This window comes from Papaver somniferum, chromosome 7, assembly GCF_003573695.1.
Source record: "Papaver somniferum cultivar HN1 chromosome 7, ASM357369v1, whole genome shotgun sequence".
Classification (NCBI taxonomy): Eukaryota; Viridiplantae; Streptophyta; class Magnoliopsida; order Ranunculales; family Papaveraceae; genus Papaver; species Papaver somniferum.
Window position 1 is genome coordinate 102,370,806 of NC_039364.1, and position 15,813 is coordinate 102,386,618.

At 34.9% G+C, this 15,813-nt stretch overlaps 1 protein-coding gene across 5 annotated transcripts; it reads right to left on the reverse strand.

The window, feature by feature from the left end:
- Positions 1-223: 223 nt before the first annotated feature.
- On the reverse strand, positions 224-10,543 carry LOC113298000. 5 transcript variants are annotated; one of them, XM_026546626.1, is made up of 8 exons: positions 10,254-10,543; positions 8,540-8,659; positions 6,727-6,784; positions 6,262-6,436; positions 5,591-5,716; positions 627-709; positions 450-537; positions 224-359 (listed from the first exon to the last, which is right to left on the reverse strand). In XM_026546626.1, exons 4-8 carry the CDS (start codon positions 6,346-6,348, stop codon positions 324-326), a joined length of 420 nt encoding a protein of 139 aa, XP_026402411.1. In that variant the 5' UTR covers positions 6,349-6,436; positions 6,727-6,784; positions 8,540-8,659; positions 10,254-10,543; the 3' UTR covers positions 224-323. The 5 variants fall into 5 exon arrangements, 1 of the variants encoding a protein (XP_026402411.1); XR_003333946.1 differs by lacking the exons at positions 224-359; positions 450-537; positions 627-709 and adding exons at positions 3,960-4,576; positions 6,528-6,615 and having other exon boundaries at positions 10,254-10,542; XR_003333947.1 differs by lacking the exons at positions 450-537; positions 6,262-6,436 and having other exon boundaries at positions 10,254-10,542.
- Between the last annotated feature and the right edge of the window lie 5,270 nt (positions 10,544-15,813).

The following is a 15,813-nucleotide window of genomic DNA, read 5'->3' on the forward strand; positions in this document are numbered from 1 at the left end:
AGTATTCCCTTTCCTAATCCAACAAAAATTCCTAACCGAAAAAACTTTTCTTAGTCTATGCGATTTCAGGGTTAATAAATACCATGAATTCCATTGAAACTTAAATAACAAAACAAGCTCTCTTGAATATTCTACAAACCTATCGTTCGATACCACTGAAACTGAAATAACGTAACAAGTTTCATTGATTGAAATATTCAGGAAAATATGAGGTGTGACCATTATATTTTACAAAATATTTCAGATTCGTTTAGACATGTATATTATTAGTATGCTTTTTAATCACCCTGATTTCTTCAGGCCACCACAAACTCGTGCAGCAACTATTGGTAGAAGGCTACCACAAACTCTTCTTCAACCTATATGTCAAGTATCAAAACCAAGTTATTATCATGTAAGTGAAGAGTTAAACAAGTATACCTTATAAACTAAGATATATTGGAGATTACTCTGAATTGTTTTCGTCTAGTTTTTTCTTGACAGATAATTGAGGACTCAATCAGCGAGAATTCAATCAGCGATGCACAACAGAACCAACTTGTAATTCAAAGAAGCAAAGTACTGAGTCATCTTACAAAGAATCTCTATTTATTTAATGTACAATAATAAGTTTATGAAACCGTTACCATAAATTTACAGGAAAGGCTCCGATTGGCTCAACAAGAGAGGCGCCGAAATGAATCAAGCGGGGAGCCAAACACCAAGCCATCTACAGTAATTATATTTGATCAATCTACCGCATAAGTTTATGAAATATTGGCGACAAAAACTTACTAATGCAATTGTAATTGAGTTAACAGGAAAGGCTACAATTAAGCCAACAAGAGAGGCGCAAAAAAGAATCAAATGGACTGCTAAAAAGAGATCCATTTAGAGTAATATTCTTTAGTAACTTAACTAACACATATAATTCAGAACATTACTTTTATATATACCGAAACTAACACATATATGGTAGGCACGATCCACCGCACAAATAGCACGTCAGGAACGGAAAAGAGATGAAAAATTAAAGATGAATCAAAGACAGCATGATGTGGTTCATAATGGTCAGCTTGATGAAATTCAAACAGCAAAAGGAATGCAAGATGAGGGATCAGTACAAAAAGGAAAATAAAGGGAAGCACAAATTCAGGCAAGTTAATAACTACAATGATAATTAATTAGTAGTGCTTTTATACTTAACACTGATTTTCTTAAGAAGTTTTTTTGGGTCATTGTAGCAATCTCGGTGCAAGCGACAAAAAACATTAACACGGTCAGAAATAATATTCGGAGAAACAACAAATACAAACGTTGAAACTATCTATCCTGAAGAGGTAATATTAAGAAAATAGCAACAAAAATTCAAACACTGAACATCTTTTAAACTTGACTCATCAAATGAAGTTAATATATAAAATATCAATTGAAAAAGCGGGGGTCTAACAACACCACCCAATATTTCGCTTAGCAATCTGTATGGACTAACTCCGAAATACTTTTCTAGAGAATCAACTAGACAGTCAGACTCAATCTAGATAAAAGTATCTCAAGGAGTTAATATCTCTCTCTTGATTTGATTTTTACTCAAGCTAAAAACAATAGCGAGTCTTTATCAAATACAAGGAATACTTGGACGGTACCAAAGACCAATGTCCAAGGATCAATCAGTATCAATCAACAACCAAAGGTTGGATATCCAATTGATGATCACGAACACACAACCTGTATTATTTCAATTATATAAAATATAATGCGGAAAAGAAATAACACAGACACCAGAATTTTTGTTAACGAGGAAACCGCAAATGCAGAAAAACCCCAGGACCTAGTCCAGATTGAATACACACTGTATTAAGCCGCTACAGACACTAGCCTACTGCAAACTAACTTCAGACTGGACTATAGTTGAACCCCAATCAGTCTCCCACCGATCCAAGGTACAATTATACTCCTACGCCTCTGATCCCAGCAGGATACTACGCACTTGATCCCCTTAGCTGATCTCACCCACAACCAAGAGTTGTTGCAACCCAAAATCACAGACTTGATAATAAACAGATCCGTCTCACACAGAAAAGTCTATCGAAGGATAAATCTGTCTCCCACAGATAAACCCTAGGTTTTGTTCCGTCTTAAGATATAAAATCAAGGTGAACAGGAACCAATTGATAATCCGGTCTTATATTCCCGAAGAACAACCTAGATTAATCAATCACCTCTCTACAATCTTTCCTGACTACACAGGCGGTTTGTCGAGGAATCACAAACAGTGAGACGAAGATGTTTGTGACTTCTTTATCTTGCCTATCGGAGAACTCTCACGATCTCAATCCAATCAATCGATTGTACTCGTACGATAGAAGATGCAAGATCAGATCACACAACTACGATAAAGTAGTATCGGTCTGGCTTCACAATCCCAGTGAAGTCTTTAAGTCGTTAACCTGATTTTAAAGAAGAAAATCAAAGGTTAATGGAGATCGACTCTAGCGGACGCACTAGTACCACACAAACGTGTGGGGATTAGTTTTGCACAATGCTAGATGTCTCCTTTATATAGCCTTCAAATCAGGTTTTGCCTTAGGTACAAAGCAATCCTTATTCACCGTTAGATGAAAACCTGATTTAGATTCAAGCTAATATTTCTCAACCGTTAGATCGAAAACTTAGATTGTCACACACACTTGGGTAAACGTTTACTGGGTTTGTGAAAACCATGCCCAAACGTGTACGTGTATGTTGGTTCAACATAGTAACCCAAAAAGCTAACCATATGAGCATTTCATATCAACCTTGTTCTTCTTCACCATAACTAGTTCAATTGACACAAATGAACTAGTTAAAGAGTTGCTCAATTTCTATGAGATCTTATTTAACTACACAAGACACAATTGAAACAAAGATGATTCGATTCGATTGAATCGGCTCATGAACATTATAGCCACGGTTTGCATAAAGCATTCCTTAGTAATTTAATGTTTCATGTTCAGAGCACATCTTTAGATCATAACCTCTTAAGTTCACAAACAAGTTCGCGGACTTAAGTTAATCGGTTGAATTTTCCAAACTCAGCAGAAATTCTCGGAAAGAGAACTTCTGCCAGTTCGCGGACTGAGTTCGCGGACTTAGCACACAAACGAGTTTTGGAAAATCCAGCAGAAATTCTCGGTCGAGAACTTCCGACAGTTCGAGGACTGAGTCTGCAGACTGGGTTCACGGACTTGGCAAGCCAATTCCACAATCCTCCCGATTTCTCTTGATCAACAAAGTTCGAAAACTTCGGTTCAAGGAATACATGGTTATGTAACCTAAACTCTCATTTCAATCATTGAGACATTCTCAGAGGACGCTATGTAGCCGTTATTCACAGACTGATTCACGTCAGAGCAATTCTCAAAATGATTGAAACTTTTCATGACTTTCGTCACTAGGTGAAGATAAACTTGATCAAAGCGAAACGCTTTACCAACACACGTTTTCGAGATAAAAGATAAGCAATGAATGCTCAGCTCGAAATGTCAAATGTGTATGATCTAGTCTATATAGCATACGACTTTTGTCTCATAAGAAATAGGAGATAAAATAGATAGACTTTTGACTGATAGATAAGTTCAAGTCTCCACATAACTTTTTGTTGATGAAGTTCCACGGTTCCTTGTATAGATCTTCGTCGTTGTATGATGAATCGCCATGAAGTCCTTGAGCTCAACTACACTTTTCTATCCTAGTCCGAGACTTAGCTACATATGCTAGAAATCAAGACTTATAGTGTTGATCACTACCATTGACAAACATGCTTGAGATAGCAACGCATGCGAGGTCGACCGATCTATGCTTTAACATTAATTTATATGTTATTCATTGCAGATCAATGCTTTACAAATGGAAAGAAATCATCATGTGAATGCTACAGATATATCCATCGAATCTACCAACTCCGAAAATTCCATTGCAAATGATATTGAAATATAGTATTGAAAAATATAACCTCTAAGTTTAGTAATATTTGCATTAGTGATTTACTGATTTTTATTCTTATGTTTAAATAGGTCTATTCCGGAAGTAGACTCATCAGATGAATACACTGATCACTACGACTCATCAGATGAAAAAAGTGACGATGATATGCAAATAATAACTACAACAGCGAATAATAAACATACAACTAGACGTAGAATTAATCGCGATGGAAGAAATTTCCTGGGGAAAATGGATGTTCAATGCCCAAATTGCAAAGCGTTGCATTGGATCAATGAGAAGTCAAGTGATTCGTCCCTCAAGCAACCTAAATTTGTCACATGTTGTCACAAAGGAAAAATTCGTTTACCACCACTGCGTGAACCCCCAACGGCTATAAGAGAATTACTCGAAGGTTCCAAAGACTTCCGTAAAAATATCAGAAATTATAATGCAGCAAACGCATATACCAGTCTCGGATGCAAATATGACACAAGAGCCCCGAAAGGAAAAGGTCCATGGTGCTTTTCTATACATGGTGAATTACGACATACGTATGGATCTCTGACGTCGAAGGACGGAGTTGATCCTGTGTACTCCCAGCTTTACATATATGATCTGTCTCATGCATTATCTATAAGGGAAACTAGGAATCAGTATTTAAATAAAGATACTCTTAAGATAATTCAGGATACTCTGTTGCAGCATAATATTTTATATCCGAAGTTTCTTCATGCATATGAGATATTAAAAAAGAATGAATCACTTGAGAAGACCGTTCAGGTTTCTTTGCATTACAATGAGATAACTGATGAAAGACGTTATAATCTACCGACTGCAGATGAAGTGTCTGTAATCGTACCGGAAAAAGAAAGTAAAACAACGGGTCCACGTGATATTCTATTACACCTAAGAGCAGAGCATGGCTACACAAGAATAGATGAGTGTCACCCTGCATATCTACCTCTGCATTACGTTCTATTATTTACGTACGGTGAGCTAGGTTGTAGCATAGATCTCAATCAGTGGGATGTCGGTACAAAAACATATACAAATGTATCTTTGAGCCAAATCCAGTACCTTAGTTATCGTATTTTTCAGCGGAAATCAGAGTATTCAACAATCTTAAGAGCAGGAAAACTTCTCCAGGAATTTTTAGTGGATTCGTGGGCTTCTACTGAGCAAAGTCGTTTAGATTTTTTGAGATTTAACTAAGGGAAACTACGTGCAGACCAGTACGCTGAAATAAAAGAAATGAAAAATACGAGATTAAAGCCTAACGAGGGAAGTAAACTATGCATTCTACCATCTTCATTCATTGGAGGTCCAAGACACATGTTTGAAATCTATCAAGATTTTATGGCAATAACACGTTTTAACCATCATCCAGATATTTTTCTAACAATGACTGCAAATCCGAACTGGACAGAAATCAAAGATGAGCTTTTAGAACAACAATATGCATCTGATCGTCCTGATTTAGTTGCACGTGTTTTTGAATTAAAAAGAAAGGCACTGATGGATGAAATAATTAAAAAGAAAGTTTTTGGAGAAGTTGTAGGCCACTTCACACAATCGAATTCCAGAAACGAGGTCTGCCGCACATGCATGCATTAATATTCTTACAAAAATCAGAAAAAATACGTACAGTGGAGCAAGTCGATAAATTTGTTTCAGCAGAATTTCCCAGTGAGGAAACAAATCCAGTTCTCTTCGACACGGTTAGAAAGTGTATGGTACATGGACCATGTGGTGATAGAAATCCAGAATCTCCCTGCATGAGAAAAGGAAAATGTATTAAGGGATATCCCAAACATTACAATGACGCTACATGTTTAGATGGTGGAGGGTATCCAGTTTATCGCAGAAGAGATGATGGAAGAGAAGTTATTGTGCGCAATTGACGCAAATCATACAATATTGACGTTGTTCCCTATAATCCACACCTGACAAGAATGTTCAACTGTCATATAAATGTCGAAGTGTGTGCAGGTGTAAGAGCTGTCAAATACATACACAAATATATCTATAAAGGACATGATAGAACAACAGTAATCGTAGGTGCAAGGGATGAGGTTCAAGAGTATATTGATGCCAGGTATGTTTGGCCGCCAGAAGCAGCATGGCGTTTATTTCGTTATTCCATGCACCAAGAAGTACCAAGTGTGCAAAGGCTGGCAATACATTTGCCCGGACAACAAAGAGTTGTGTATGAGTCGGAGCAATCAATGAAAGCGGTGTCAGAAAAAACGGAAAACAACTTTGATGGGTCATTTTGAGTATTATGCTAAAAATACAAATGCCCCTAAGCATACATACCAAGATTTCCCACAACACTTTGTTTGGCTTAAACAGGAAAAAAGATGGAAAATCAGGCAACAAGGCTTTACTATTGCGAGAATCCATTTTGTTAGCCCTAACGTAGGAGAATTGTACTATCTTCGATTATTGCTGACTGTTGTAGCAGGTGCAGATTCATTTCTGAGCTTGAGAACTGTGGACAACGAAGAACATCCTACATTTAAAAAAGCATGCATAGCACTTGGGATACTAGAAACTGATGGAGAGTATTTAAAGTGTCTTACAAAAGCCGCAGTGATCCAAACAGGTAGTCAGGTGAGAAAGCTTTTCAAGATTATTTTATCGGAATGTACCCCAGCTGAACCAGAAGTTCTATGGGCAAAATTCGGAATGAACATATGTGATGATCTTCCTCATACAATGAAAAGATTGTTTAACATTCAAAAACCAACAAACGAACAAACTTTGGATTATGGATTGTACCTGGTGGATAAATTACTGCGTGAATCCGGGAAGGAGCTGGAAGATTTTCCACCAATGCCTAAACCAAAAGAAAACTGGGGTAAGATTGTCGACAACAAATTAATGTTCGAACATAAACAACTTCAATTTGCAATTCAAGAACCTACAGTTCAACACAATATCAAAATACTGAATGCTAAACAAAGGGCTGCGTACAATGCAATAACAAAGTCTGTGAATGATAGAGATGGTAAGCTATTTTTCCTGAATGGCAGTGCGGGAACATGAAAGACATTCATGTATAATACCATAGCAGCAAGTTGTCGATTGAATGGAGATATAGTAGTAAATGTTGCCTCATCAGGCATTACTTCACTACTATTAGCAGGTGGCGAACTGCACATTCAACGTTTAAAATTCCGCCAGAGATTAATGAAATCAGCGTGTGTTCAATTTCAAAACAAAAGGAAGAAGCTAAATTTTTTAAGTAAGCAAAGTTGATTATATGGGACGAAGTGCCGATGCAGCATAAATTTTGTATAGAAGCAGTTGATAGGACACTACAAGATATATTTGAGAACAATTTAGCCTTTGGAGGTATTACAGTTGTTATGGGAGGAGACTTCCGGCAAACTTTGCCAATTGTACCAAATGGAGGTCGTGCAGAAGTTGTTGGAGCATGTGTACAAAAATCATCGCTATGGGATAATATGCAGGTGTTGACGCTTGACCAGAACATGCGTCTTGATCAATGCCATCCGGAAAACATAGATTTCGCAAGTTCTTGCTCGAGGTAATAGTTTTTAAAATTCCAATCATACCAAGTAAATATTCATACAAACTGTATAGCCAAAAAGATATTTATATTCAGCTAAACAAATTTGGTAGGTTGGGACAAAGCAAGAAGAAAAAGTGGTACTGCCATCATTGGTGCAAAGATACGAAAACATAAAAGAGTTGATATCCAAACTGTATCCATGTTTGGGAACATCTCAACAGGTATCGCCCGAACAATTAACTGAGAGAATCATTCTCTCAGCACACAATGATGATGTTGACAAGATTAACATGGAGGCATTGAATAGTTTGAAGGGAAGGACGTTCACATATTTAGCTGCTGATAAATTAAATCCGGACAAAAGCGGAAGAATTCCGAATTATTCTAATGAAAATCTTCAAAATCTAAACCCACCAGGGATGCCACCGTTCAAGTTGGATCTAAAAGTTGGTTGTCCAATTATTTTGATGAGAAATCTTGCCCCTTCAGAGGGACTTTGCAACAGTACTAGGCTATTGGTTACCAAATGTGGTAAATATGTGATCCAGGGAATAATTTTAACTGGAGACAAAGCGGGTGAAAAGGTAATGCTACCAAGAATTTTATTTAAACCATCGGTGTCGGAATTAAACGTAAACATGACAAGGCGTCAGTTTCCAGTCCGAGTGGCTTATGCGATGACAATCAATAAATCTCAAGGCCAATCTGTCAAGTATGTGGGAATTGATTTACAGACCCCTGTTTTCAGCCATGGCCAACTATATGTTGCTTTATCGAGGTGCACAACTGCAAATAGAATAACAGTACTACTGGAAAATGGAACGGACAATCTCGAAACAACTAACATCGTCTATCCAGAAGTTCTATTGTAAATTATTCATGTTTATTTGATTTAGTATAGCATATTGATTTTCATGTTTATTTTTATTCATAAATAGAACTTCGAACTTAAAGCCATAATATTTCATACAAGTTAAGTTGAATTTTTATTACTTTACACTATTGGTAGGAGAATCTCATCGTTGAAGGAAATAGTAACTGTTTAATATTACTAACCTTGGAGGTCATCTACAAACACAGGTTCAAGTATAGAATCGGGACTACGTTGTTCAGCTTCTTTACATGATGCGTTGTAGAATGCAATCTCCACTGCTTGGCTTCTTTGGTTGAGAACTTCTGCAACATTTGAAATAACTTAGATTAGTTAAAAAACTCATCATTAGGGTAGACCATTAGAAAATTGAATTTTGAATGTCGTACGCACCGAATAATTGTATTTAATATATGCCCAATCTTAAGAAACTATGAGTGATCATCAATAACTAAAGGAACCAACTTAACTCTCAGACCCAAGATTGAACCTCAAGCTAGGGGAACAACTGTATTTATATATACCCAATGTTAAGAAATTATGGGTGATCATCAATAAGTAAAGGAAACAAATTAACTCTCAGTCCCCTAGCTTGAACCTGGAGCCAGGGGAACAATTGTATTTACGATATAATGTTGTCATGAAGCGTGGGACATTTGTCTCAAAGTTTGAGTTCATTCCTTATACAAATTCCAGCAGAACTGATACTGGACAGAACTACATAACTTGAAACATAAACTGCATAAATTACAGAATTGATCCTACAAACAATCACTAATACAACGAAGGAAATTGCACAAAATCTTTCAAAAGCAATTGTTGAAGAAAACACCGCTTTGTACCTGATCTTTTGAACTGTCAACTGTAGCATTTTACTTTAATCTATCAAAATCAGTTTTCTTTAAGTAACTTCATTATACTCTAACTTAAGAAACTATGAGTGATCCATAACCAAAACAACAGACTGCATACTACGGAGTGGAAACAACTTAACTATCAGACCCTAAATGTTAATAAGCGACTGTGCACCCGCATGAAAGAAAAAAAACCGCTATTTTCAGAATAAACTTAAGATCTACAGAATATATCTCAAATACAGTGTACACAAGAGCACACATAACATTGCCAACCAATTGCATGTGAGAACAGATAAAACAGATTATCATGGATCAAGAAGCAAAAATATATTTGGCTCCATCCCATGAACAGATATAATACAAACAGGAAGGGTTAATCTGTTACAGCAAGCATATAAAACAAATATATTTGGCTCCATCCCCTAATAGTTACCGAAAGCATATAAAACAAATTGACGGTTATATTATCACCCTGTTTGGTGTTTAAAAACAATGTGCCTTCATTTATCGATACACCGAATACAAACAAATACGAAGATAGTCATCATAATACAGATCCTAGCCTAGAAATAAGAATATCACATTTCTCTTAGTTGATATCCAACATAAGGACAGACACAATTCTCAATCCTCATTTACAATTAAGTGTCACTAATCTTACATTAGTAAGTGCACAACAAAGATTCATGAAGTGGTGATTCTTTTATTAGTTTAAGCTAGAATTCAATTAATAAAATTCAACGCTTTAAGAAGTTCAACTAAGCAACCACATTACATTATGTTCAAAACTACTGAATTTCAATCACAAACTAAATTTAAGAATATATTTAGAGAGATAAAGATATATAATTTATATGCTTAGTCTGTTATTAAACCAAGTGCCACAATGATAAAAGAAAAAGATTCTCAATCCGAATTAATAACTAAGAACTGGTAGCGGCAATATCACAAACACCATGTGTTCCAAACCAATTTCTTCAAGTTAACTTAACGAAGATGTAAAAAAAAAGGGGGATGGGAGAAAGGAAGATAACAAATATACCTTTTTGGCAGTTGGTGCCTTTTCCTGTGCTAAATAGAAGCGAGAATAACAAATAATGAGTGACTGCTGAGGGCCGAGTAGAATTTCAAGGGTTTGAGATTTTGGGGAAATTTGAAACGAAAAGATTTTGATTGTGTGAGTGAAGAAAATGTTAGGGTTTGAGATTTGGGGGAAATTGGAGAAGAAAATGAGGAAGACGATAGCAGAGATTTAAAGCTACATTCGAGAAATCAGGCTCTTCTGTGTAGAAATCGTTTCATTGTGTTATGATAAACTCATTTGTAAAAATTTGGGAAAGAGCTAGGGAAAATAGATAAAAGAGCGATATTAGCCGAAATGACGGAAATATCCTAGGTTTTATCAAAATTGACGTACTTGCGTACAACAACAGCCGACAGGCGAAGGAAGTGTCCGTGATTCTTCTAATTTGGTACTTGCAACAAGACAGTGAAGAGGTTGAGCCGGGGCCGTAGACCCCGGTGATACCTAGTATCCTCTTAATATCTTCTTCGTATCATAAACTTGAATATTGAACAAAAGAAATGAGAAAGGGTTAATAGGCGAACCTATCGTCCGATAATGGTTTAATTTGAGGAAAACCGGCCTCCCGATGATTATTTCGAGGGTAATCAGAGTCCAAACTAGAGAAAAACTCTAATCACGACTCATTTTCATTGGACATCTATTTAATTGAGATTGGACTCTTTAAATACAGTTTACAAAGCATTCAGTTACAATCCACGTACATCTCCTCTGACATAGGAGTTCACCCCCACTAACCAAAACTACTTGTTTGTATCAAACAAAAAACCAAAACTACTTGCAACTGCTAATTCAAATGCTAATTTGAATTCCTATTAATTAGTCACAATAACACGTTTACAATAATTATTATCACAGATACCTATTTTTTTCTTCCAAAATCCTCTCCATAACCGTGTTTTCCAAAGAATTATCCAAACCTAGTTTCTTCAACAAAAAAAAATTCTTCAAACCTAGATTTACTAGGATTGAATCTGATATATCAGATTCTCCAAGTAAATTTGGGTTTGTAATTGTATAGTTAACTTTCCTGCTTTCAATAAAAATCCTTTGGTGATTAGGTTTTAAAATTTTACTTTTACATTATTGTTCTTCTGTTTTTGTTGTTTTAATGGCTATTTCATGCCTTGTCACAATTCCAATTCCAATTGCCATTAGGGCGTTTTATTATAACCTATGTGCTCTTAAAGTGAAATCCAATGGGAGATTCAAGCATATCTTTGAAGACGATCGATTCCGACGTGACGATGATCAAGCATTATACAAAGAAGATCAATGGCTACTGGAATGGATCGTGATTACAATGATTAGCGAAAACTGCTTTGACGGATTTCATCTCACTGAAGAAGAAGCCTCTGAATGGTTGAAGAATAATCAAAATACCAGTATTCAGATTAGTCCTTTCCATTTTATTTGGTTTCATATAGATCAAAGAATTCACATTGCATATTAATATTGGTTGTATCAGTGTGCAATGTATTATGATGAAACATGATGGTATGTTTATCTACCACTTCTGCTATGTAACAATCCAAACCTCAATTTAAATGAGGTAATCTAATAAATATCTCTTGGGGTTTTTTAAAGCCCCTCTTTCCATAAAAAAATAAATTATTATCACTATTGGATCCTTCCATCTCTCTCTTGCTCTGCAATTTCTATAACTGTTTTTCCTAATAATTCTCCATTAACTGTCATCATCTCTTCCCCAATATTTACACAGAAAACTTAAATCTCTTTGAATATATCTTGTGTTTTCAAATCTATTTTGATTCTTAGGATTCATAATAGATTTGACAATAGTAGTATTAGGATTTTGTATATAAATAAAACTTAATTGCTTATGCAATTTAGGGTTTAATTTCCTTTTCATGTGTTTCTTTTCTTGTAATAGTCTAATGGCTTATTATTGCCATTATGATCCCTTATTATATGTTCTTTTAGCAGATTTTTATAGCCTTCGTGGCAATTTTTTCACTTGCAGAGATATATATAGGTATATCACTGAGGATGCTTCTCTCCAGCATGGCGTAGATCCAAACACATTTATGCAGGATTCATGTCTACTGGTGTTGATGCTGATTATAATGTTCAGGGCATATTACTCATTTTCAGTGGAGACTCAAGATTTGAAGATCAAAGAATCTAAATCAAAGATTCAAGAATTAAAATGGTTCAACATGAAGTTAGAAACCATCAGGAAAACATCGATATTCTCTCGGAAATATAAGTATTTTGTACTTTTAATGTTATTTATTAGTTCTTCTGTTTTAAAAGATCTTATCATTATTTGTACTCTTTGCTATAATTTCTTGATCGATGTACATGTAAAACTCTGCAAAACAAATTAATGAAATTTGTTTTTTCTTCAAAATAAATAAATTATTATCACTATTCCTAATTAACAAAAGTAGTAATCGTAACATTCCACCACCCTTAGAAAAATAACCTTGTCCTCAAGGTTATGCTTTACTTTTTTCATGACTTCATCACCATGACTTCAACAAATAATAAGGTGTTTAAAATCTTTAAAATCATGTATAACCTCATCGACTCTTTTCCACAGTTCTTGAGTTTGAACCAGAAAATCAAACATTTTTTTTTAAATTAAAAACAATTGAACAAGAATACATCAACAGAATTTTTATTTTTCCGTCGCAAATAGAGTATCAAAATCAGGAGAACAATATTTAGAATATCTTTTTACACAAATAAAAGATCTAGGCAAAAATATTCAGACAAGTTAGAAAATCTCCAAATAAGTAAAACTGATTGTTATTTTTTTTTCTTTTTTTTTTTTGGTATTAGGAGAAAGATATTTAACAAAGAACAATATTCAAAATATATTTTTACCCAAACAAAATGTATGTGAAAATATTGGGAACATGTTAACAAATTTCTCCAAGTGAAACCGTTTTTTTTTTCTTTTTTTTTTTGACGGAAAAATCAAAAACCTAAACCAACTCTAAACAAAATCCTAATCTGTAAAACGAAAATGAAAAGAAAAATATTAAAGGATAGAAACCACTTATCTGATGATCTTCAGGATTGATACTGGTGAAGATTTTGTGTTTTGCGGAAACGAAAACCTTGCTCTGGTAATACCACTTGTTACGATCCTCTTAATATCTTCTTCATATCATAACTTGAATACTGAACAAAAGAAATGATAAAGGGATAATAGACGAACCCATCATCCGGTAATGGTTTAATTCGAGGAAAACCAGCCTCCCGATGATTACTTCGACTGTAATCAGACTCCAAACTAGAGAAGAACTCTAATCACGATTCGTTTTCATTGGATATCTATTTAATTAAGATTGGACTCTTTAAATAGAGTTTACAAAGCATTGAGTTACAACCCACGTACATCTCCTCTGAAATAAGAGTTAACCCCCACTAACCAAAACTACTTGCAACTGCTAATTCAAATACTAATTCTCCTCTGAAATAAGAGTTAACCCCCACTAACCAAAACTACTTGCAACTGCTAATTCAAATACTAATTCGAATTCCTATTAATTAGCCACAATAACACATTTACAATAATTATTATCACTAATCCTAATTAACAAAAGTAGTAGCCGTAACACATTTCTTCCTCCTCCACCTCCACCACCACCGCCAGTTTCCCCACCATCGTCGCCGCCATTTTCCCACCACCACCATCTTGATCATCGGCTCCAACTACTAGAACAACTTCTTCCAAAAAGAACGTCTCTGCAGTTGAGACAATACAACTAAATGTGTAATCTGAGTTTATCAACTCCATATCATCTTTAGTTCTCAAGATTTGAAGAGCCACCGGTATCTGAGTTCGTTGATGGATATATTGCTTGGTTGTAATAACTCGGTCATCATTCCTCACTCTAATCCAAGTTCTCATCCTACCGGGAAAAATGATCTTTACTCTCATCGATGAGTTATTGTATAACTCCATTATTCTGTTTCTTGATGAAAAAAATTAGGTTTTGTTTCTTGAAGAAAAAATTAGGGTTTAAATTTGGACAGGTGGAAGATGATTTTGTTTTTATTTGTAAAACGTGCTTCTGATTATCGAGTACTCTTATAAAGAACCTGGGAGGACTACACACCAGAGCGGGAAACTAATGCAAGGCGAAGTGCGTGAACTCGAAGAATCACATCTGCCATCTCTCACAGCGGTATGCCCAATTGCACGTGCTTTTTCACTCTTTGGAATTACTCGGGGTAATATTTTCTAGTTACCTTCTAATTGCTTACCTGGACGCACTTAGATGTTTTATTTTTATTTTTTTGAGACGACATTTACCGATGTAACTATTTATCCTCTTCCTTTTTTATATAAACAAACTAACTTTTTGTCGGGAAGACAACATTTACGGACATAACTATTATACGTGGTAAATATATTGGGTGATAATGGTAGTTATTTGAATTAAAAATCCCTATTATCAAAAATTTAAAAAAATAAATAATGAATTCGAAACCCAAACATCGGAAAAAAAATTATAGAGCATAATTTTTTTTAAAAAGTGCAATTGTTTTTTTCCCTCCAATATTGAGTGTGTTATTTGACTAGGCTGCTTCAATATATATATATATATATATATATAAAACTAGTCTAAAGTGCAGTGTTAGTATCGTTGTTTAATGATCACAAACTATCCTACGCGATTATAAAATGGAAAAATACAGTTTAACCCAGAATCCAATCCCACATGGTCATATAATTTTTATTTAAAAAAAAATCATTTTCGCTTCATTATTATCTCATTTGTACAAAAAAATACACTTGCACAAAACTTTCATAAGCATACTCAGTTAATCCCACGTAAACCTACTTTTTTCTGGAAAATACATTGGTGCACTAATATGTACCCACCTAAAAAACATAGAATAAATCAACCAGTCATACCCACAAATAGATTTGTTTCATGAGAATTACATTGGTGTACAACTATGTACACATCTAAAAAATCCAACACCCATACCCATAAATCGTGGCATATATCCATGAGATAAGACAATTGCGAATAATTATGTACACATCTACAAAAATTCAGAAAATCCAACATCCATACTCACAAAACAAGCATATTCATGACATGGGACAATGGTGTACAACTATGTACACATTTACAAAAACATAGCAAATCCATGCATACCAGTAAACACATGCCATATATCAATAAGGCAGTAAAATGGTGTCCAACTATATAGACATCCATAAAATCCAAGAAATTCAACATACATACCCACAAAACAGGAGATATATTCATGACACAAGACAAGGTGCACCAGTTTGTACATATGTGTAACTTGAATCGTCTACCTAAGTTTCAACAGCACAATAACCTGCGTATATTCAATCAATAAATGTCGTTATTGACATTTGAATAACTAAAGTTTTTACTCCCCCTAAAGGTAAGCTAGGTAAATATTCAATCTGAACATCTTTGTTATTCCCCTTTTTGTAGTCAGAATACTACAACAGCAATATGATATGTTTCTCCCTCTTAGTCAATGATTTACTCTT